A 25,048-nucleotide genomic window follows, 5' to 3' on the forward strand; every position below is an offset into this window, starting at 1 on the left:
TACCCAGTGAATGTGAATAGAGTTTTAACTTCTTCTGATATGATCAATTTAAGGCATGTGATATACCTGAATAAACCATAGAGGAATAGCTATGAAACTGACAGAATTTGCATATTAGCATTTTATAGCTGAGTATGGTATCTTGAGCCTGTAATTCTAGCTAGAGGTCAGCCCAGCAAATATCCCATGAGATTTCCATCTCAACAGAAAAAGCTGGTTATGATGGCATTTGCCTGTCATCCAACTTATGGCAGAATGTTCAAACAGGATAAGCATGGTCCAGGACTGGGCAAAAGCACCTGCCTAGAAAACTATAAGGCTCTGTGCTTAAACCTCAGTATGGTAAAAACAAAAATCATTACTATAAGTATATATAAATTTTTAATTTTCAAAAATTTAAAGGTTCTATTACCAATTAACAAAAGATAAGACTGGTACAAGTAGGACTGTTCATCGCAATCATATGTGAAAACTTAAGATTTGAATGATTTCTAGAGTATTCAACATAAGCTCCTAGATAAAGATTATCCTCAAGGTACTTTGCGCCTTTTTCTAAATATTATCTGAATTCTAAATCATTGTATTTTTTTTCTTGGCAAGGCCTCTCAATAATTTCTTCTTGCCAAAGTCTGTTCATTCACTTTTGGATTATGGTAACAGCCACTGAAATGTTCTTTTGTTTCCAATTTTCTCTATTAAACACATCAGAACATTTTTGCAGACTGCAAGGATCTAGTATGATGTATGGTGAAAGTAAGTTATCTACATTACAGGAAAGACTATTCAAAGGAAGTAGTTAGGGCAGTAGTAGCCAGGGAAGAATGATGAGTGCGCCCCCCCTCACCTGGCCCCTCTGCTGGGCCCAGGCAGGAGCTCCACAATTATTTCAAGTGATTTGATGGTATGTACCTTGGAGGAATAGGGCTTGTGTCAGGCTGCTTGGGTTCTAATCCTGGACAATACATCTATTAACATTCAGGCTTTTGTATGTTTTATTTTAAACGTTGTAACAGTCTGCAAAAAAATAACAAAAAAATTGGTGCCTTTATCACAGTATTTTGAATGGAATGGATAAGGTAGTGTACATAATGTGCTTCACAGAATGCTTGGCACACAGACAACATTCCTTGCATAGGAGCAATTATGTTGCATAAAAGACTCAGGAACTCCTGGGGAGTTGTATGGTATGACCTTTCTAAATTTGAGTTTTAAATTGATAAGTGATAAACTAATGTTTTGATTGTGTCACTGCTTTTTTTTTTTTTTTAAAGGAGTGAGATGTAGTGTATCATTCCAATTCCAGATGCTTCACGCTGGCATCTCAGCTGCTCCACGATCTGGTCCCCGCCTAGATCAGCATGTCCCTTTTCTTTACTGAGGAAGACAAGACCACTTCTTAACTTCCTAAAGCAGCCGTCTCACCCACCCACTTCCATTGATGCCTCCCGAAAGACCGTCTCTGCCTCTCTGTTCACAGGTTGATTTTAAACAGGCTGCACAAGTCATTCTACCTTGTCAAACCAGCTGACACTCATTGAACTTCTCTCTGATTTCCTATATTACTTGACATTTTTATGCCACAACTGAAGAGAGCAACCTCATCTTTTATCTTGGGTGCTGACTGTGTGTAAATCTACCGATGAGCCATTTCCTAAAGGCAGGGGTCCCATCCAGCTCCTGAATCTCTGGTCTATCTAACAAAGTGTTCAAAACAAAAAGCCTGAACCCAAATTCTAGATCCAGAGACAACACCACTGTGAGGAGAACCATTTGCCATCTCTAATGTTCGTTTAGAGTTATGCTGAAAAGTAAACTATTTATAACTGGGATGTATAACTGTTTATGAGCACATCATTAATATTATTACAATATTTGTACAAAGTTATCCTTGAGTAGAAAATGCTGGAAAAAAAGGCTAGTATTTCCTGCAATTCCTGGTAGAACTGGCCTGTGGAAGTACAAGAGAGAGTAATTGAGGGCACCTCCCATTTAGGACACTTCTACAGAGCCTGAATGTGTCTCAATAGAGGCAATATTGTTCCCATGAACCTGTTAAGTAGAGGCAGAGACAGTGTTATGCAAGTCTGGGGGTATTTAATTAAATAAGCTCCTGGTGAACATATCTAGGCATGCCAGAGCACACTTGTTGCTACAACTGAGAAGATTCTGCCAACTTGTGCTCCTATACTTGTCACCACCACACTCCTGCAAGGCAGTAATGGTCTCACGTGTCCCCCTCATGAAGGCCATTCCCAGAATGGGGAGCTTCATCTTGGTTTCCTCTGTGTTTTATGTAATGTTTGACACATGACAGATACTCATTCAGTGTTTCTTGAGAAATCTGTAAAAAAAAATCTCTATTAGCAAGAAGGCCTATGTCTGGAGTGAAAATTTACTCTTGATAATTTACAGCTTGATAGGACAGAAGTTCTTATCTCTTCTCAATCTAATTTTACCGACAGACATTTGTCAGTGTGTTGTAAGGGTCCTAAGAAACCTTGATTGTGTTTCATGAATGGACACCTCCAGGGGGACATGTCCAACCACCAATGGACACTATTCTTCTTTCTTCTTTTCTATCTTTTGGCTGCCTTAGGAGATTGGGTCTTAAAAGAAAAGGCTGGAGAAAACATTCAAGACCTGGTCCCATACTCAGTGACAATTTTGATTGTGCTCCTGGCCAGGGAGGCATACAGTGAACACAGACTAAGATACTCTGGTTGAATTTTGCCTGTGTTTTATATTCAGATGTTACTTTCTGTTCTCTATGGCATAGGAGTTTCAATGCAGGGATGAAAGCAAGGAAAATGATTACATTTTTGTTTTTAATAATGACTTGTGTGTATGTATGTGCCAGTATTGATTGGAGCACTGTCTCTTAGCTTTTTTGCTCAAGGCTAGTGCCCTACCACTTAAGCCACAACTCCTATTCTGGCTTTCTGGTAGTTAACTAGAGGTGCGTCTCATGGATTTTCCTGTATGGGCTGGCTTCAAACCTTGATCTTCAGTTTTCAGCCTCCTTAGTGGCTGGTATCACAGTTGTATGCCATTAGTGTCTGACTGAGACTAATATTTTATTGACATAAAAACATCTTCAAAAAATAATATATGAAAATAATTAGGCTTTTCTTTGGCCTTCAGGATCTCCTTGGAGAAAAGTCCAATGGTTTGGTTTCTACTAGTGTGAAATTTCTCCTTTTTCCATCTATTTGTTTGGCTTGTCACATACTCCAACCTTGTATCACATGCTTTAATCTTGGCTGCTAAAAGTAATCTGTATGGCTTGGGATAAGCCACTTTGAATGTCTAACTCTCATCCTCACCCCCAACTGTAGAACAAGGATAACATACCGACCTCTCTCAGAAGGATGTGGTGTGAATTAACTCCTGTAATTAGCAGTTTTGGGGCTCTGCATACACCAAGTAGAATAGTAATGCCACCACTATTCCAGTAGCTGGAGAATGCTTTGCTGCTAAAGCTACACTTGGAAATAACTGCTTGGCAAAGAGTTGACAACAAGAAGTTGCAAAGTTTACACAGAAGCAATATTTCCAGTATTTTCCCCAAGCAATCATGAGTAAATTGCCCACTAGGGGTGGAAATGGTTTCCAGCCAGTTCTGCCTCTTCTGATCTGTGCCCCCTGCAAGGCTCAGTCAATGAGAGGTAACTGGTCCTTTGTACAAGTCTGCTGTTTAGTGCAGCTGAAGAATTCAGAGTGGTATAATTTGGACAGGGATGGAATTTCTGTGCAGTGATATGTATTAAATAGCAAATAGTTTGTGTTTTGTTCAAAGCATTGGTTATAGAATCTGTAATTTTTAATTATCCAGTGACAAAGACAACCACTTTTTTTAAAAGGTGGTAAAGCAGGTCACCATTAACAATTTGTATTGGATTCCATTTTAGAAAGTGAAAAGTAATGTTTCTTATTACTACAGGCAAATGGAAATAAAAATTATCCCCTTGCAAGATATGTAAGAAAAGTTAATACTTGGTTTAAAAGTTGACTTTCTAAATCCTTAATGAAAGATTTTGGGGAAAATACTGCATGTAAACTGGGGAAACCTATTTTGTATTCTAACAAAAAGCTATTTATTCTGGCTGGTAGTTCTGGTGGTCGTTTTTTTTCTTTTTAAAAAATTTTCATTAAGCAATTGTACAAAGGGTTTTCAGTCCAATGTGTCAGGAGGTCTAATATGGAGGGGGGACATTTGGTGATGGCCTTCATACTGCTAGAATCCCAAGAAATCACATGGCAAGAGATGCAGTTTGTGTGTCCTTATTTTGTATTTTGAGAGGAAGAGGCTTTTGCTTCTATTATTTGAACAAAACAACTGCGTCCCTGGAAATTATATTAATTTCTACAGAAGCTGTACTTGTTACAGTTGCAGCCACTGTGATCTGAACTTTGGAAGGGAAAGTTAGGTTTGGAATGGCATTTGGAACTTCACTGAGATCCAGCATCTTTTCAGAGAATGAAAGGGAGGCTGCTCCTCTGCAGAGAGTGGCCACTGCTGATTTTCATGGGTCAAGGTATTAGATCCCAGAGGATGCCTAAGGCTGTAGCTGAGCATTCAGGGAACTGGCCTGGAAGGGCAGAGCTCTAATACTAGAAAGAAGCGATTTTATCTTATTTTTCTTTAGCTCCCTCAGGCAAGATTCTAGAAGTACAAGGTTGCTTTGCAAGGGTCCTCATCAGACACTCATAAGGACCAAAGCCCACGAATACACAAATTAAGGTGATAAGTGTGTCCAGACCTTGAATCCCAGAAGAGAGCTGGAGAAAAGAGTTTTCCCTTCTGTGGAAATTCCAGGCAATTTTGTTTAGCTTAGCTGGGGATAAAGATGAAATTTAAAATTGCCTACTTTTTACACTGAAAAGAAAAAGCACTTTTGAAAAAAAATCTTACTAAAAAGAACATTAGCTTTTTCTTTCCTTCCTTTTATCCTTTCCTACCTTTCCATAACTGACCTTGAACTTTCTATCCTCATATCCACAGTTCAGAGATTATAGACATGCAACACATACCTATCAAGTATTGGCTTCTGTTTGCTGTGTGAGTCACATTCGGGATTGGCAAAAGGATTCGTTATATTTTATTTCAAAATAATGATCTATTTAATGAGAATAAATAATTTTGGATATACAGTCTTGGGTAGAAGTTATGTTTATACTCTGATCTCTTAGCAATATGAAAAGCTTTCTCTCATTTAGGGTGCTTTCTAATAGGTGCCATATCTGTGTGCACCCAAGAACAGGATTCAGGTGGGTTTGGAGAACTGTGAACTCGTTTCCATCACTGCCTTGGCCCCAACAGAGATATTTCATATTCAATCCATCAGAGACCACTGCAGAGCATTATCCGATGGATTTATCTTTGCTTATGTTGAATGAATATGGAACAGAATTAAATGTGTATTTACAGTTTGATAAACATTCAACATAAATTATACATTTTAATTTCATTTATTAGTTGGGGACGATGGAAACCGAGAATTTCATTGCATACAAATACTATTCAGATAGAAGGATTAGCAGTTTCTTAAAAAGGTATACTCATTGCCAGAAGAAAATCCATTTCTCTTCACTCACTACACTGTTTATATTCAGCATTATGCTAAGGCAAAAAAAAAAGAGTACAGTCCTTCCCTGTGACTCCATGGTGTGCTGTTTGTACTTCCAGTGGGTCTGACATTGTCACCAGGTACAAATCTGGTACTAATAACCTTCTAACATTTGACAACTTGTAGGAATGTTGTAATCATTGCCCAAAATTCAAGCCCTTTTTATATTCTCTAGACTTGGCATTCAGAATAGCTTCATGATACTATCTTACCATATAATGATTCTAAAAACCTCATACTGATTAATGACAATAACATAATTCCAAAGTTGCCACTCTATATGTAGAAATATATTAGCAATAAAAACCAGCCACTGTGTGCCTTTCCCCAATAGGGGATCTCTCACTTTTCTCTGATTTTTAAAGGCTTCAGATCAATAACTGGAGTGACATTATTAACAGCTCCCTCAACACCTTGGCCAGCACTAATATTAAATCCATTACACCTTCTGTTTGACATTTGCAGTACAGCAGAGAGTGCTGTAGATACAGTCACATTGTCTGGGGACTGGGGTTGGCTGTGAGGTTAGTAAGATGGTTTCTCTTGCTTAGATTCTAAATTCAGTTCATTGATAGGAAACCTGAACCAATCTAAAAAAAAAATCCATCCCAACCATTTACCAGATGGCAAATAATTCATCCACAAATGTGCAAGTGTATTTTATATCCAATCAGTTTTTTTTTAACAAAATTCCATTTGATCTCCAGGGAATTCTTTTACATTCTTTTTTGTTGTTGTTATTCTTAGTGACTAGTTTCTCTAATTTTATCATTTAAAGTTAGAGAAACTGGTCTGTTCCTATAGAATCAGGAGTTGGTAAAATTTACTAGTGCATAGAGTAGTTAGTTTTTACTTTTTCCTTCCTTTAAAGCATTCAGGACCTAGGCATACAAGCAAAGAGATGACACTACTATGTATGTTTAACCAACAAAAAAAGGCTAGATTCCACCTGAACACCGAGACAAGACATGATAACCTGTATTTTAGACAACCATGGGTTAATCACACTATAGTTATTCTTTACTTAAAGTCCTGTCTCATACATTTTGCTAAATTGTCTAAATCCTAGTGCACTATTGATTTCTCTCTCTATGTGCTCACACCCATTCAGCGAGCTGCAAGGAGCCCTGGCCCTCCTTGAATCCCCTCTAAAGCAGGGCCGGGGTATGTCATTCCTGCCAGTGCCCCTACAGCGGGTGCTGATTGTTAGCTAGTGGGAAGCAGCCACTGGGGACAGATAGGAAATTTCATCTTGAAGACAGAAACATCGTGTGTATCTATACACACACACACATAAACACATATCTCTTCATATCTATCTATAGAGAGAAAACATAATACATATGTGTGTATGTATAACATAATGGATAGCATTTTTCTTGATAGTAGGTATTGTTTGGTGTTATTTTTTCCTGCTTGGTTATAGTCTTTGAATTTTTCACAAGTATAAATAATTTTATAATTGGAAAAAAATCTAGGAAAAAGTAAAAACTATACAACTCAAGGAAAATAAGTCCTAGCCTCATAAAAAACAAATCCAGTTCCCCCCAGGATTTCTTGAAAGAATACCTTTCCTGTTTCCTAAACATTTAGAAGACCAGGTATTGACATTTATAAAAATATGAAGTTAACACACAATATCCCAAGATTGCAGAATCATTAAGAGTAATGAAAAAATACAGACAGATCTACAGGAGTAAGATGAATCTTTTGCACAGTATGTTCAGAAGTTATGGATCTCCCCATGCTGTTGGAGCCCATGGGAGAGAAGAAATTGTGGCATGAAGTCTTTCCAAAATGTTCAGATCTACTACTCAGTGGACTCTTCAGAACCTTTAAACAAAGCCACCGATTTATTTTTCTAACGTTTGACTTAAGAGTTTTATAGGAGAAATAGCTACTAAACTATTTATAAACGTGCATATATAAAAATATTCATTTCGATTTGCTGCCACATCAACAGGATCTCCCTCCCCCCATTACCTTGAGACTTATTCAAGACAAGACAATCACAGGGCTGGCAGCTCAAAGAAATAGAATTCCTATTACAGCTCAGTATCACTGCCTCTTAGTCTGGTTTAGTCACTTATTTCCTTTTATTATAATGCCAAATGTTATTTAGATTCCAGTCATTTAGTAATGCTACACTGAACACATCAGGCCTTCTGGAAATTTCCTTACCTACTAGTTCTTTCATTTTCATAATAACTGTATATCGATATCCCTCTTCCTGCCAAATTACACCAGTATGTAAAAAAAGGAATCAGTGTTTTATCAGAGTTTAAAAGATTATGATGCAATGAACAACAGTCTTCAAAAATGTTCCTTCGTGTTATTAAGAATTAGGAAATCTTGTTAAAATTCTTTCAGCTTTTAAGAAACATAAGCAGCTTTGGGATGTAGTGCCTGACATGAACTTTTTAAGTAATTCCCTTGGAGTGATCATCTGCATTAGTGAAGATATTCCGTTCAAGGTAGCACCCTCTGCTGCTTTTCAGTATTTGAGCAGTCAATCTAATTGCTTTTTTTTTTTTAAGCCAGAGATTGAAACTAACCAATACTACAGACTTCTAAAGCTAAGATAGCTTGACTCTCTCTAATGGAGAGAGCTATACTTAAGGAAGAAAGCCCTTTCTAATGTGAGTGTGGCTAATAAGCCCCAGTTGTTATGGGATATAGGCAGCAGAGTTTTTCAATTTTGCTGGTTAGGATGGCTAGAGGAAGGCTATATAAATTTATAGCACCTTTCAATTATACTTCAATGTTAAAAGAGTAAAGGTGAGAAGGATGGTGATGGTTGAAGGAATTCTCTTTTTAGAAATACAGATGGGTTCTGTTATCTAGAATTAATAATAAGTGAGAACTGAGTTTTTGTAGTGCACTTGGACTTGGCTTATGCCTATTCATGCTTTATAAAAGGCACAAATTTATCTTGATTCTTGTATTTGAATATTTATTTGCATTTGCTCATTTGCCAGATAACCTGGCAAAACCAACTTAGAGGTTCTTCCAGATGACAAGGCACCCTCACCAGAGATCTGGAGAGACATCAAGCCCTGTATGAATGGCCAGGGTAATCTGGTTTCGATTAGGACCTAATTTAACCTTAGGCTTCATTAACTGAATTACAGTAGCAATGCTGGAAAGGTGACAGTCTTTCTTCTTTGTACTAGAAACATATTTAGGGAGTCATCAACAAACTGAAGCACAGACAGGTAGGATGTCTAGGGTGGTAAGGCTCTTAGGACCATACCATCGAATAGCCATGGTAGAAAGGATGGAGTAATACAGGTTGACCAATTGTAACAATGAGATGTACAAGACACTGTTGAACAACAAACTTTACGATTTAGGCGGGGGTGGGGGGGAGGGCAAGGGGGGTAGTTGTGGAAGTGGGAGGGAAGGGATGGAAGGGGAAAAACAACGGAGGAGGCAACAATGCTTGATAAGAAATGTACTCATTACCTTGCTCATGTAACTGTAAACCCTCTGTACAGTAATTTCACAATAAAAAACATAAAAAAATAGAAAAGATGGAGTATTCTGCAGTGTAGTCTCGGATGACAAAATAGGGGTTGGGTTCCAAATCAGGAGTGAATTCTATTTGAACTGCAATGGAAGGAGGTAGCCTTATACATTAGTGAGCTCCCTACCAGGATCAGGTTTCAGCAGAGAGTAGAAAAGGGACCTGTTGGTTTTGTTATAGAAAGATAGGTATGTTGGGATTTAGATTATAGGACTGAAAAGATCCTTCTAAAGTTGAGCAAAAACTATGCCTGTAATCCCAGCTATCAAGGAGGCAGAGATTGGGAGGATCATGGTTTGAGAACAATCCCTGAAAAATCTTAACGCGACTCCAGTTCAACTAACAGGCCAAGTATAGATCAATCCCAGCTGTAATCCCAGCTGTTTAGGCGGCGTAGAGAAGAGGATTACCATTTGATGCCAGCACTGGGTATAATGGGAAACACAACCTGAAAAAGAGCTGGGAATGTGGCTCACATGGCCCAGCCTAGAATGTGCCAGGCCTTGAGTTCAAACCCACAGTACATTCAAAAATTAGTAAGTATCTACAAAAAGAGTCCACTTTCCCAAGGCTTTTAACCTTAAAATTTTCACACTGCATGTTTGAATTATGAAGATTCAACATCGGTTGCTTGATCCAGAATAAAGAATTGAAAACTATTTTCACATGCTACTTCTCAAATATGCCCACATCTGAACCCTCTAATGACAGAAAACCAGTTCCAATTATCTCACTGACATATCTACTCAGTACAGGTAGTGAGCTATGGCTTAAAAATATGACTTCCCCCTGAACAAAATGATTTTCCTTTGAACAGTCTTAAATATTTTTTGTAGTTTTTAATGCATAAGGCTAATGAAGGATGCCCACCAATGCTGAGAATAAGGAATGTTCTGGAAACTCCAAGGAACTTCAACAAGGTTCTAACAGGATTTAAAATATTTCCCAAAGAGGCAAATATGTTTTTTCCTCACCTGCATGAGCAAACATATTTTCTTGGAAGTATAGTTATTTTAGTAATAAATCTTGACTAGTTGTTCCATTTTTCTTTCTAATCAAATGCTTTAGTGTTATATGAATCTGTTTGAAACAACAGATGAAGTAAAAAAAATTCCAAGCATCTTGGAAGAGTGTAAAAAATAATTTCCTAAGCAAGCAAATACAACTTTGCACTTCACATCAGTCTTTGATTCATTAAAAATCTTAAACTTCTCATGAGAAAAATTAACATTTAAACCACTGCTGCTTGGCCAAGCACTCCACCACACAAGAATATGAAATATCTCCTCTAAAAAAGTACAAAAAGGACAAAACCACAAATGTGGAACTTCAATTAATTTAAAGCCCCAATCAGCAAAGAATAAATCCTTCGCAGATCTAATTACCAGCGCTCTCGGAAGACCCAGACCGACCAGCCAATCTTCCCTGTGTTTGAACAGCTTGATGAACTAGGGGACTGATGGATATCAAGTCATTTTGTTTAATTTATAAATGGATTTTCCCCTAATACTTAAATTATCATCAGTACAACACAATGAAAATGGGAACATTCTGAATGCAAAGTCTATAAGAGTCCTGGAATGAATCCCAAATGAGGAATGTCACCTCTGTTCATTCCTCCATACAATTGATCTAATTAAATACTGAGGGTGGAAAGGCAGTTGAAAATGTAGCCATTTCTGTTTTCTTTTTAGCCTTAATTTATCTGTTCACGTCTTTCAAGTACCTTCTGATGCTTTAGGGGAAAAAATGGTGGGGTGGGGGTGAGGGGAAGAAAACCCAAGATTTCCGCAAATCCCTAATACTTTTAATTCTCAGAAAGCTAACATTTAAAATGCCCTTCTCTTGTAGATTTTACTAAATAACAAATATACATATTACATTGAGTCCTGGTAATAATCAAAGGACAAACGTTCCAAATGAGAAGCTTTTCCTCTCGTAATCTGCAAGAGAAACTAAAGAGTGGCTTCAGTGTGTATTGTTCAACTGAAATTAGATCTCTGGATTATACTTATTAAAATGTCTCCTTATTTTCCAATCTCTTCCTTATTTAATTACTGCATGGAACCGAAAGCTGTGTGGAATCGTTAAATACCCTGAGACCTATTTATAGGCTCTTCACATGGGTACCTGGAGCACACTCATTCAGCAAAGGTCCTGCCCACCAACCCACACGTTGGGGCTGAAATTCCCACCTGGCTCAGGGGTCTCGGACTGAGAAGAGGAAGATGCTGAGCTGGCTCCATCCTCAGCGGTGCCCTGCGACAGGAGACCACGCCCAGGCGGGAGCTTCATGCCCAGCTGCTCTGCCATCTCCACGTGGTCTCCCGGGTGGACATAGTCAAAGACGCTGCTGCCTGTCAGCTCCACCTAGAGAGGGACGAGAAAGGGTGGGGAAAGACTTGTCACAGGTTTCTCAGATTTGGATTCTGAGCAGCAATGAAAACATGCTCAGCCCCCTGCAGCCATGCTGCCTCTGACTTCATCTTCTAACATTTTAAGATTCAAACTGAAATCAAAAAAACAAACCTGTGGTTGTTTCTCCTCCCCTCAACGTATTTATTTAGCAATTGTTTTGCCCCAGTTTTGTCCCCCTTATACACTGTCGTTTACATAAAGCCAGTCTGCCTTTCATCTGGCTGTTTTATCCATCCATCACCAAATACAGACTTGCCTGTTTGGTTGACTTGCTGGATGATTGACTGAATTTTACCGCTTTCTTATGGAGAAGTTGGGCTTTGTGTAAAAACAGTTATAGAACAGCCAGAGGTAGCAAGGGAAGAATATTTTCCCTTAAAAGAATACAGAGTTCCAAGATTTATTTCTACACATCACCTCTTATTTCTATGTAAATTTAATTGTAAGAAGTGCCACTTCCAAATATATGCAAAGGCATAATTTTTTATTAAAGATTACCCATTAGGTCTGTAGGCATATGGAGAATTTTCCATGCAAAAGAGGTCATCTGGGGTCTGATGCAGCCATTTTTTCCCCAGTGGTATCAGCTTGTTTTGCCTTCAATCTAATAAAATAACACGGAACAAGATCTCCTCAAGGGCTTCTTTTTCTTTTTCCAGAAGTGTTTTGTTTTGTGTACTCTTTGAATGAGGCTAGCTCCCCACATAGAGGCAGATTGTAAACTATTGTAACAGAGGCCTTGCCTATTTTAGTGCTGACAGACATGGCCCCTCTGGGTGGCTGGCTGTTTGGGAGGGGGCACAGCAGCCGATAAGGACCACCCTTACATCTGAACTTTCCTAATGTTCCTTTTAAGAATAGCTGTAATGCCCCTAATATAATGCACTTGGGTTGTAGGTATTATAGCATGGAGAGGTGTGTTAGCAATAGGACAAGGAAAAGCTTTCTCTGGGTCACTAATGGGTTTCCCAGTCATCTGGAGATGGTCTCAGGCCAGCTAGGAAGGGCCTATAGAAGTTGCTGGAATATTCTACTTTGTTACAAGTTTCTTGATAGATATTTACCTAGACCTCTTCCCACCTCATTTCCCATTCCTGTAGAATACCCAGCATCTTTCCAAATTCCACCGAATCTGTACCCTTTCACCCTGCCAAGAAGGATGGCAGCAATGGGTGAGTTATCACAGAGAGTATAATGTTCAGAGCAATTATTCCTTACTGAACTCTAAGTCCCCATAAGATGATCACATCTACTCCCAGACACCATTTGATTAAAATCTTAACAGCCTCCACATCTTCCACATCTATCAACCAACAGGTAGAGCTAGGAAAAGAGGAGGCTAAACTCAGATTGGTTAATAGCTCTTCCTGAAAAAAATAAGGGCTTTTGTAACTTTTTGCTGAAAATTGTATGTTCTCTTGTTCTTAAATCACATTCTCTGACTGCGTTACCTGACCACTGACAACATAATTTGACAATACCTATTTCTTCCCTTTTGTATTGTTACTGAGAGAACATCAGGATTCAGCGATCAGCTTCTACCCTCTGGGAGGGGGGGATTACATGGAAATAATCCCTTTAATGTACGCCTTGTCTCTAAGCACTTCACACAGCAATAAATGGGTAAACTGACTTTGAGCAATTAAGAAATTAAATGAAACTAATAGAATGTGTGTTTTAATATTTCTTGATGGTTATTTTGTTTGGGGATTAGTGACTTATGAGGAAGTCACTCATTTTACACGGAGTTCAATTACAGCACTTTAATAAATATTTTGTGTCACCTATCTCAGAGGCTAATGTCTTCCTTTAATACTAAAGTGTGCCTTTTGGCACAGACTACTGATTGTTAGGATGGCGAGCACAAGTAGGAGATACAAAGTAAGGTTTTTTTTGGGGGGGGTGCTGCCTGTTGCATATTCATGTAAGCCAGTCACGCAGAGAAGAGGCTCAGACCTCTATTTCTACCACCCGACCTGCTTGGACTTGTGCCCACTTCCTCCCAAGAATCAAGCCCTGAGCAGGGCACAACACAAGAAGTCACAATCTGCCATTCTGCATGATGGCATGGTGAGGACTTTCTTCTCTAGTGGCATGGACCACTAAGACCGCTCAAACCCTAATACTGATTGACCAGAGGCTTAGACACTGTAATAGTGTCCACTGTAGTTACAGCCAGATGCTTCTATACAAAGTACAAGCTGTTTGGAATCATGATCTGAATTTGAAATCAGAATCTTCTTCTTTTCCAGATGGGTGACCTTGGACAAGTCATTTAACCTCCTTAGGCTTCTGTTTTCTATCCTAAAACCAGCCAGCAATGCTGTTTCTTAAGACCTTGAGGCCTCCACCCATGATGCATTCTGGATAAATCCCCAGCATGTCACTGGAGGCATAGGTCCAGAGTGCTGGGTGAGAAACAAGACTCAATTTACTGGCCGCCTAGCATCACTTGAAAATGCAGTGAAAGCAGACAGGAAATCATGGTGGGGAAAAGAGAGGGGGAGAAGTAAGCACTCTGAATTGCCTGCTCTTGTCATTCATAAGTGTGCATGATGCATACAAATGTATGTTCCTGTAGCACTTGGCATTGTGTCATTGCTTTGACTTCAGTGAGCAGGGGTAGTTATAAAAAAAAGGTGAGGTGCTTTGGGTCTTGATCATTTCAATATCAACCACTCCTGACTATGTGCAGATACTTTCTATACTGTGCATAATCTCATACCAGTCTTCTGAATTGATATGCCCTGTCCCATTTTACATACTGTCAGTGACCATGGTAGAGTGAGAATTTGGATCAAAGTCTGCTTTGATTTATTACCTTATAGCAGTGACATCTGGAGCCATAAAGGCCAAGGTCCTCTGAGGAGTTACTCTGTCATTCATCACTTGTTTTTGTTTTTTAATGTAAGTCTTAGTGCTTGAATTCAGGGCCTGGGTGCTGTCCCTGGGCTTTTGTGCTCAAAGCTAGGGCTCAATCACTTGGAGCCACAGGTCCACTTCCAGCTTTTTGGATGGTTAATTGGAGGTAAGAGTCTCGGATTTCCTTACTCTGGCTGGCTTTAAACCACAATCCTCAGATCTTAGCCTCCTGAATAGCTAGGATTATAGGTGTGAGCCACCAGTGCTCCGCAACTTGATCACTTTTAAGTAGGAGAAGAACTTGAGCTATGAAAGCATCAGGCTGAGAGCAGGCAGCCTGCCAATCTTGGGGCTCAGGATGCTTTGCCGTCAAGCTCTTAGGCCAAAGAGAAGTGTAAAAGGAGGTGCTGTAACTCAAAAATAGATGGTGGGGGGAGGGGAGACAAAGCCCTAATTAATATTCACCTCCTATCTTCATCGTTACAATCATCATCACATCTTACATTTATCTAATAATTTCAACATTTTTCATGCTGCTTTCATTTCATTAAATTTGAGAATTAGATCAAAACCTATCTATTAACATCTTCTTACTTAAGCCATGAAAACTCTATAGAGTTCTGAGGAGTTACAACGCTTTCATAAGTCTGGCTGTATAGTTGGAGGAGGCTGCGGCCCAGTTGGCTAAATAGTTGTCTACTGTATTTCATATAGCTCTATCTCCTCCCATCCCAAGAGGCTTGACCAGGTAAAATAGACTACAGTTCTCACTTCCTACCACTAAATTCTGTATAGCAAAATAAATTACAGAAACTAACACTGAGTCATCTGCCAATGACTCATGCCTGTAATCCTAGCCACTCAGGAGGCTGAGATATGAGGATCATGGTTTGCAGCCAAGCTGGGCAGGGAAGTCCTGGGCAAGTTCTGGAAAGACTGAGATTTATTTATTTATATTCTTAATCTAATGAACAGACATTACCTCACGTTAGTTTTAAGTAGAAAAAATACACAAAAGCTCAATCCAATATTAACTAGGCATTCGACAATCCCTACTTCCTAGCTTTCCAAAACTTTTTCCAACTGATTTTGTGTTACATAGGTAGGACTAACATAAATGATGAATGCAAAATGACAAGTATGGAGGACTGGGAAAATTAATCTGAGCTTGATTTGGTCAAGCTTGAATTTTGTTTTTCAAATATTATGAATGACATTATTAAGTCATAATTTATAAAAATGAGTTGTATTATAACACCATAATTTAGTCATTTGCAGCAAGTCCTTAGCACATGCAGGAAGACTTCCACCTTTCTCAGATACCAGCTGAGTTTACTTGAGGCGAGGACTGTGTCAGTGCTGGGGCTCACACAGTTTTGAGTGACTCTGAAAACATCACTGGCCAACTTTCATAACCCGTTCTGCTCCAGATCTATGGCAAAACTACTTCAGCTGGTTAGTTTCCAACTTCCAAACCCCATGTCCTCATCCTCTGAATTGTAATATGGTTCCACAAAAACACTATGGGAAGATCCCTTTGTCTTTTTATACATCAAGCAAGCATATCAATAAGCTTTGCTTGTCCCCATGAAGTGAGCAGTACTCTAACTACAGCCAAGTACTGACAGAGTAAACATGGGGCTAGAAGAGTCTGGTATAAGTGAGAAACCAACACGGATATTTTAAGTCACCTTCATCTTGGAACTTAGGAAGAGAATATTTCTTTAAAACAAAAGGAGCACAAAACCTGCTTTAAGATTATTCTTTAAATATACTTCTGTAAGGGCTGGGAATGTGGCTTAGTGGTAGAATACTTGCCTACCATACTTGAGGCCCTGGGGTTGATTCCTCAGAACCATATAAACAAAAAAAAAGTAATTTAAGTCTTACAGACTTAAAAGTACTTCTATCAGCCAGGCACCAGAGGCCAGGCCTGTAATCCTAACTACTCCAGAGGCTGAGATCTGAGGACCACAGTTCAAAGCCAGCCCAGGCAGAAATGTCTATGAGACTTTTATCTCCAATAAACTATTCAGAAGAAGCCAGAAGTGGTACTGTGGCTCAAGTGGTAGAGTGCTAGCCTTGAGCACAACAAACCTCAGAACCAGAAAAAACAAAAACCAACAAAACAAAAGTAACTTCTATTTTATGAATAATCCAATTTTGATCTGTACCATTAAAAGGATCATTCAAAACCTACTACTTAAGGTAGGATGTTTTAAACCTTTTGTAATATTATATATCTATTCATCCAGCTGTTTACCTATTACCTACCTACCTACCTACCTACCCACCTACCTACCCACCTACCTATCCATGCTGATACTGGGATTTCAGTTTAGGCTCTGTGCTTGCTAGGCAGTGCCCCTCTTACTTGAACCATGTCTTCAATGCTTTTATCCACTGGATTATATTTGAGCTAGGGTGCCGCTTTTGGATTGCATTCTCCTATTTCTGCTTCCAAGTAGCTGGGATGATATATTACCACACCAAGTTTTTCCTATTGAGATGAATTCTCAAGAACGATGTGCCTGGGCTGGTCTGGAACTTTGATGCTTAGTCTCCTGTGTAGCTAGGTGGTGATGACTGGTGCTTACCATGCTACTTGGCTATTGGTTGAGATGGGGTTTCACTAACATTATTTGTGGCTAGACTTGAAACACAAGCCTCTTGATCTCCACTTCCTAAAGAGTTGGATTACAGGCATGAGCCTCAGGAAGCCCGTGAAGCACTTAAAATAATTTCTTAAGAGCCTTGGGGTTACCAAGGTGCCTGGAGGTGTGGTTAAGCTTTGTCTCTGGAGTCCTTTGAGGGCTGGGCACAATCTTAAGGGGATGCTAGCAATATTTGTAAACAGGGTCACTCCCAAGGGAGAATGAAGTCAGTGGTAAGTGGCTTGGAAATCTAACTCCCAGGTCAGATTTTCAGAACTCCTGAGAGACCCTGACATCCTAGTCAGAAAAATCCTGACCCAAGACAAGGTAGAAATTCTATCTTACCACAGCAGGTTAGGATTTGTAATTTTTCGGGGAGGGGGAAGGGTCACATTTGTGTTATTGAAGGATAATAAAGTGATAAGAGAATAAAATATAATAAGATATGATAGCTTGATTAGCATAGGTTTTCTTTGGATTTCCTAGTATCTTAATGCCATCTTTCTAACTTCCTACATATTGCAGAACTCTACTGAATATTTATGAACTGTTTTGACAGAAACTTGATGTTCTTTACTGCTCTGTCTCATTCTATGTATTTGCTGACTTATCTGAAGGAAAAAAAAAACGCATAAAAGCACCGGGTCTGTTAGAGAAATATGTGTATAAATTAGTAGAACAAGAAGAAAGGAAGGCTCTCTATCAGAACGAGAAGGCAGAATGGAAAATCCTTTCAGTGTCATCAAATAAGAAAACGAACCCACTCTCTTGTTACAGATCTGTTAACAGAGCCTTCCCTTAGAAGAATATGAGCTGAAAGACACCCCATCATGTGTTTATTTTATCTTCAGAAATAAACATTTTGATTCCTGTGGGAGTCGGTGAGGATAACTACATTTTTGATTTTTATATACTTTTCTCTAACCCCTGGAGTGCCTGATGTACAACAAGCGTCCAAAGTCATAGTGCATAAACCAGTTCTGAACTCCGATTAACAAGTGCTTCTTTGAGTCCTCAAAGAGGAGAAAGAGAAAGGCAAACTGGGAGAAAAGGAATGAAAGACAAAAAAATGACTTGCCTATGCTCATCCAGATGGTGCATTTGTTTTGAACTATCATTGTTGGTGACTGAATTGACCTGCTAATAACACTGATTACTCCAAGATTCTAAAATGTTTGACAGGGAATTCTGCAGACTCAGGCTTGGGTTGAGAATGTGTAAGCATTTACAGGAATAGTGTGTAAAAGAGATCCACAGACTCTTCGAGGTCTCTTTAATTTTTTTCTAATAAATAAATTATATGCTGCACTGAAACTTTTTTGTAACCTTGGCTTAGGTGTACCCCCAAGATACTATGTTATGGAAGCAGTGGTTTCAGAATAGTCTTGATATGTAACTATCTTTCCCTCTCATCAAGAGATATTAGTTAAAAGAAAAACTTAAGAAATGTCTTCATTTGAGAGGACAATACATCACAGGGATGAGCCTCGGGAGTTGTGAAGTGACTCAATTTGGAGATTTTTCAAACCTTGTTTTACAAGGTTCCTATAGTTTTGAAGTTTTAAAGTGTCTGTAGGGCAGAAAAGGGCAAAATTTTAGAACTGATCACAGTGCTGGGAAGGAAGAGAGGATGCCATTGGAGGTTACATCACAGTAAAAACTGAAATGATGCAGAGAACGAAGCATTAGCAATCTAATCAGTCACTGAAGTCCACCCCTCTTTTCTGAAGATCAAACAAATAGTAAAATGTCACTCTCCAGACTTCTCTATTACCTTGGTGGTAAGGAGACCCATCAACATAAAATTCTTGATAGTGGCATAGTTAATCCATTATCCTCAAATTTTACATGGTTCAATATTTGTCATTTAAATTAGGACACACTGAGATGGATACATGCTATATACAGCCAGACTTCAGTATCAATACATCTCAATTTTAGTTTAATTATTTTTATTATCCTCAGTCAATTTTGTTCCTCTCTTTTTTTTGATCATGCATGTAACAAGAAAAAATAGAAAATGTTAAGATTGAGAGTTAAATATTTTCTTGACTCCAAACAATGTTTTTTAAGTTAGAGAAAGATAACTGGTTTAGGAAAACCATAATAATTTGGGCTTTTCCTATTCTTTTGAATCTTACACAGAGTGATTTTTATTTTTTTTAGTCATGGTGAGAGAGTACAGTTTATAGCCTAAAACTTTGGATATGGTCAATGCACACAAAAATAATCACATAGATAACAATAAATACTATAATGGGCATGAATAACACAACCATCCCTGGTTATTTTTAAAGGGGCTGACCTAGGATGGAAGGCTAGCTAGTGTCCTCAGTAGGAACCCAGTCACTATGTTTAAGTAATGCTTTTGAGAGAAAATGAAAGTAATCTACAAAGCATTTTTCTCTATCCTTCAAGAACCCTTCATGTTGAAGAGAAAGCAATGTAAAAGATGGATCTTGCTCAATTGACATCCTGGTTTCTTAGACTAGAGCATAACATCATGCCTGCAATGTAGGAAAGTAAACTGGTGGCCTTTTTCATGTCACTATGAAGGGTCTTAAAAATGTCACGTCTATCACAGTGTCACAAGACAGTAATTCATGAGGCAACGAGAATGCAGCAGGAAGGTCACAAGTTCCGAACCAGCCTGGGCTACACTGGCTCAACTGAAAGAGCACCAGCTGTGAATAGAAAAGCCAAGTGAGACCTTGAGATCCTTTGTTCATGCCCCAGAACCAACACTTCATATATACCACCATGATCACCACCACCACCAACAGCAACAATAACAAAAAAAATCCCAGAGTTGAGTTCAACTTTCCCATAAGTACAAGCAAGACTCATCTAAGAAAACCACCTAGTATGCTAAACTACTTTAGCCATGAGCATTAATCCAATACAAAGAACAAGGAGGAGGAAGAAAATCCTTTGTGCTATGATCAATCACTGACCCTTTTAGAACTTTCCTTGCTAATGCCATTAAGTAAATCTTAGGAACCTTCTGAAGGCCATGTGGGTACTATAGCCCTGGCAAATAATTTATTTCTAGTGGATTACTAGTAAGAAAAAAGTCCATATATTGCTATTTTATTCTGGCAATTGTAACTACTAACTGTGGTAATGTTGAGGTTATTTTCTTTGAAGCAAGTCAATACTCTGAGTACTCTCTAGGTGCTATTTTAAAGGGATAAGTTAAATTCACAACTGTTTAATAGCAGACTGTGAGTTAGTCTTGTTACAATAGAGAATGTAAATAGAACTGGTAAGGGAAGAAAATTGACCAAAAGTAATGAGTCATTCCAGGGGCTAAAGGCAGTGCTTGTTTTTCTTGAGTTATTTGTTAGTGAACTGTGATAATATTAGTGGTCATGGGGTAAACCCTTCCAAACCTGATGTTCTGTCTTAACAGAAAAAATGCTTTAGTAATATACATATTACTTGGCATTTATCCATGAATATTCTTTATCCATGAAATATTCTTAAGAGCCATGCTGCCAATATGGTAGCCACAGGTCAAGGGTGGCTATTGAGTACTTGAAATGTGGCTACTCTGAGTTGTAATAACTTATACATGGAAGATAATGTCAAGTTTCAGAGACTTAGTATTAAATAAAAATGCAAAGCATTTTATATTTTGAATATGTGAAACAATAAAATAAATTATTGACATTTTTATTGGTTTTTACCCTTTAAAATGTAGCTACAGGCTGGGAAGGTGGCTCAGTAGTAGAGTGCTTGACTTGCATGCCTGAGGTCCTGGGTTTGATTCCTCAGCACCATATAAGCAGAAAAAAACAGAAGTGGCACTGTGGCTCAAGTGGTAGAGCGCTAGCCTTGAGCTGAAGAGCTCAGGGACAGAGCCCAGATCACACGACCGACCAAAAAAAAAAAGGAAAAAAATGCAGCTCTGAGAAAAATTTAAATTACATATGTGCTTTGTGGTGTTTCTATTTAACAGTGCTACTCTAGAACCAAGAATTCCTGTGGCAGAACATAAAGTTCTAGAATTTCATGGCAATGACTGGAAAGAAAAAAGAGGTGTGAGAATAAAAAGACTGAGTTTGTAAATGTGACCAGTCAGCCAATCAAATATTTGTGTGTGTGTGTGTGTGTGTGTGTGTGTGTGTGTGTGTGTGTGTGTGCGTGCGTGCGCACGCACACGCACCAGTATTAGGGCTTGAATTCAGGGCCTGGGTGCTGTCCTTTAGCTTTTTCACTCAAGGCTGATGTTCTACCACTTGAGCTGCACTTCTGGCTTTTTGTGGTTGAGTCTCAAAGACTTCTTGCCCAGGCTGTGTTCAAACCCTATTGTCAGATTTCAGTCTTCTGTATAACTAGGATTAGAAGCATGCACTACTGGTGCCCAGCTAATCATTTGTTCTTCTCAATCATTTGGGATTATGAGGATAAAACAATATTGAAACTCTTTACATGCATCCAAGGACTTGATAATTTACTTTATCAAACACAGAGTAAACTGATATGACAAAAATATAAGATGATACCATGTAGGATATGATTGACTTGTGACATGAGCATTATGGATCATTGCCACTTAGTTTTTCTAGATCCTTTCTAAATTTCCTTAAAATGCAGAATCATAGGCTCCCTTGATCTTGAGTAGAACCTAGCACTCTTTGTTTCAAGGAGCTTCTGGGTGATGCTGATTAAACTCAGTCATGATTCACACCAGTCTAGATGTATCCAGCTGATGGATGTGAATCAAATGCATGAGGAACAACTCCCATTTGGTCCCATACAGAGAAGAGAGTTAGCTTGGATGAAAAGATGAGAGCGATCTAAGACCAGTCCTAACAATACTGGGGCTGATAACGACATGGATGATGTGCTCCCCTGTTGTTGCGTTCAGCCTAAGACATTGAGGAAAACATGTAGAGGCGCAATAAACACTGAATGATTGATATTGGCCCTAAGGAGACAGAGCTATGCTAGTGTTCATTAACTTTTCATGCACTTAAATACTAAAGATCAGTTCCATGTAATCATTTATAGGAAGTGCCATTGCTTGTTTCTCTTCTCAAGACTGTGCCTCCAAGATAACAGTCTTATTGCAATAGAGACCAGAATCATCCCCAAATTGAAGCACACTTCTTGGCCTATGTATTTCAGCTATGGACCCAAGATTTTCATCCTGTTTATTCTCATATTTGATATATGAATGGACTCAACCTATGATAGATGGTTTTCCCTCCACAAGTGAGCACAAATCCATGATGCACTTTGAAAATTTAAATCTAGCTTCTTCCTTCCATAGACTTTCTTGTAGACTTGTCTTTTCACCTGACCATGAGTTTAACAACAACTCTGTGAGCCATTCTCTTTTTAGGGAGGAAAGAAGGAGTTCAAGATGAGGAACACTTCAGTAATTTTCTCTTACTTGGGAAAACACAGAACCTCAAGATATGTGCTCTACAATTCAAGTAAACCCCTGGTATGTTTTCAGTCTGTTTATTTCCTTGCCATCTGGACATGGTGGTATGGCTCAGTAGCTAGAAGATTCTCTCAAAGTTTTGCTCCAGGATGTGAATCAAGAGTCAGATAACATGCATTCTTCATCCATTAAGACAAGCATCAGTATATTGGAGATGAGCCAGGTTTTGATTTACCAATTCTTTAAGTAAGCTTTACAAAGCTAGTGAAACTTTCAAGTTTTACCACACTCTACCAGTTTTGCCTTAAAAACCAATAGGAGAATCAAAAATACACTGAAAATGATTGGGAATAAGTGGGAAGAGAGGGGGTGAAAAACTTATCAAAAGTAAAATTGGATTAAGAGTCAATCAAAACCCAACTGTGAATTTATCATTTCAATGAATTTCAATGAATGGTTTAAAATCTGTTTGAAATCTATTTGAAAATGAATATGTAATAATATAGACATATCTCCTTTTCAAAGGCAGTATTGTCAGATGTATTCTGAGCATTATAATTCATGAACAGAGTAGATGACTATTTGAGAAGTATTAAAATGAGCTGACTTTTCAATACAAGTGTCTTCACAATAAGTTTTTTTCTATTCTGGGCAATTCAGAAATGTAGACAATTGTGGTAGAAAAATAATATGTATTGTAATATTCATTGTACAGTAGTAGTATAGTAAGTGGCAATTCTGGACATTACAAGAGACACAAGGATTATTTTCTGTGATTGCACAGAGACTACTTGGATTTCTTGTGAAGCTTTTGCATTGGAAATGAGATTCATCAGTCTGAACGGGCCAGGGTTAGAGCCCTTAGCAACATGCTTATTTTGTAGAAGGTCACTCAATAATAACTTCCTCTGCCCTCCAAGCTTATTAAGACTGACTGGCATATATTAATGAAAACACCTGATTCTCCAACCATAAAACCCAGACAAAGACTTTATTTTAATATTAAGGAAGGAACCCTTAATTAGCAGGGTTTCAAAAATGTCAGCTTCTTCTATTAGCTGTTCTGGTCCATCAAAGCCATAATCCCTACTGTCAAATTTCATCACATGATAGACAGTTTGCTGGCTGTCTTTTTTTTTTCTTTTTACTGATCATACCGACTGAAGCTTTTAATTTTTTTTATTTTGCCATCACATTTAACAACTCATTGTGCATTTGCCTGTTATCCTCTTGATTTTCTTCTTTGCTTTTAAAGAGTCTTAACACATGTCAGCTGAAAAAGGTGAGGAAAACATTGCCAAAACACAAGTATTACACGTGAATACATATGCATTCCTAGATGTATAATTAAAGACTCCTGAAAGATCTGGGCTTGCTTATATTGTCTTCAAGAGCAAATAAATGTGATGTCCCCAAAACACAGACAAATAATATAACCTCAGATGATTCTTCAGTTTTGATGTGTCAAAAGAAGGGGGAGGGTGGGAGGGATTCTGGGAAAGAACCCAGGATCTTTTAAGATACACAATTAGCCATTCACATACCTGCCTTTGGTTAGGATTCACTGGAGCATCTCAGCTTTGTATTGCCCTTCAGAAGCAAGATAAATCTCATGTATCTAGCAGGACAGCATAAACACAGAGCTCTTAAAGTATTTAAATCTGATTCAAAACATTTATTGTTGATTAAACCCTTTTGCAAATGGAAAAGTTTATGCTGGTCATAGCAAGAGGAAGACAAAAACCCAAAACAAAATAAAACAAGTACGAATCAGAGGTGCATGAGCAGCATTTCTTTTCTTTTCTTTTTTTTTCTTTTGTGGGCAGCATTTCTAAAGCCATAGAGGCACCCCACTCTCTATAGAGAAGTGAATATGGATGCTCCCAAAGGTGAGATAAGAGTTTTCTTGTTTGGATTATATGAATGAACTGGGAAGGAGTAGTGGGAGCTGGAAGACATGGCTGCAAGAGACTGACTACTACCCATCCCCATCCTCTTTAACAGGGATCAGGGATTTCATCAGAGAACACAGAATGTGTGCTCAGCTTGCTTGCTTGTCTTCACTGAAGCAATGGACAATGGTAGTATGTCTATTAGTATTTCTCCCTTTTTACTTTAACTTGTTTTGTACCAGCAACTGGGGCTTGAACTCAGATCTGGGTGCTATCCCTTAGCTTTTAAACAGAAAGCTGACATTTTATCACTTAAGCCACAGATCCACTTCCGGCATTTTTGCTAGTTAATTGGAGATAAGATTCTCATGGACTTTCCTGTCTGGGCTGGTTTTGAGCTGCAGATATATCCTCAGATCTCAGCCTCTTGAGTAGCTAGGATTACAGGTACGAACCACCAGCATCTGACTTGACTTTAACATTTTTCTCTCAAAAAACGAGTCCAGAAAGTTTATCCGCTGTCCAGATTTGCATATATTAATCTCATCCATTTCTGCCACTCCTCTGAGCTGTGAGAAAGCAGCCCCAGTAGGAGCTGGAATGGATAGATGGTCTCCTATCCCACATGCAAAATACTCAGGGTTCTTCTTCTAAGCAAGTTCTACTCAGTTCTT

The 25,048-nt window shown here is 38.6% G+C and overlaps 1 protein-coding gene across 2 annotated transcripts in view; it reads right to left on the reverse strand.

The window, feature by feature from the left end:
* Npas3 (neuronal PAS domain protein 3) overlaps positions 1-25,048 on the reverse strand; it is an 883,936-nt gene that overhangs the window by 114,800 nt on the left and 744,088 nt on the right. For both annotated transcript variants that reach the window (XM_013033452.1, XM_013033453.1), the window contains exon 6: positions 11,349-11,523. In XM_013033452.1, the coding sequence (XP_012888906.1) occupies positions 11,349-11,523 (175 nt within the window). The remainder of the gene's footprint in view (positions 1-11,348; positions 11,524-25,048) is intronic.

The sequence above is a fragment of the Dipodomys ordii genome, unplaced genomic scaffold (genome assembly GCF_000151885.1).
Source record: "Dipodomys ordii isolate 6190 unplaced genomic scaffold, Dord_2.0 Scaffold168, whole genome shotgun sequence".
Taxonomy (NCBI): domain Eukaryota; kingdom Metazoa; phylum Chordata; class Mammalia; order Rodentia; family Heteromyidae; genus Dipodomys; species Dipodomys ordii.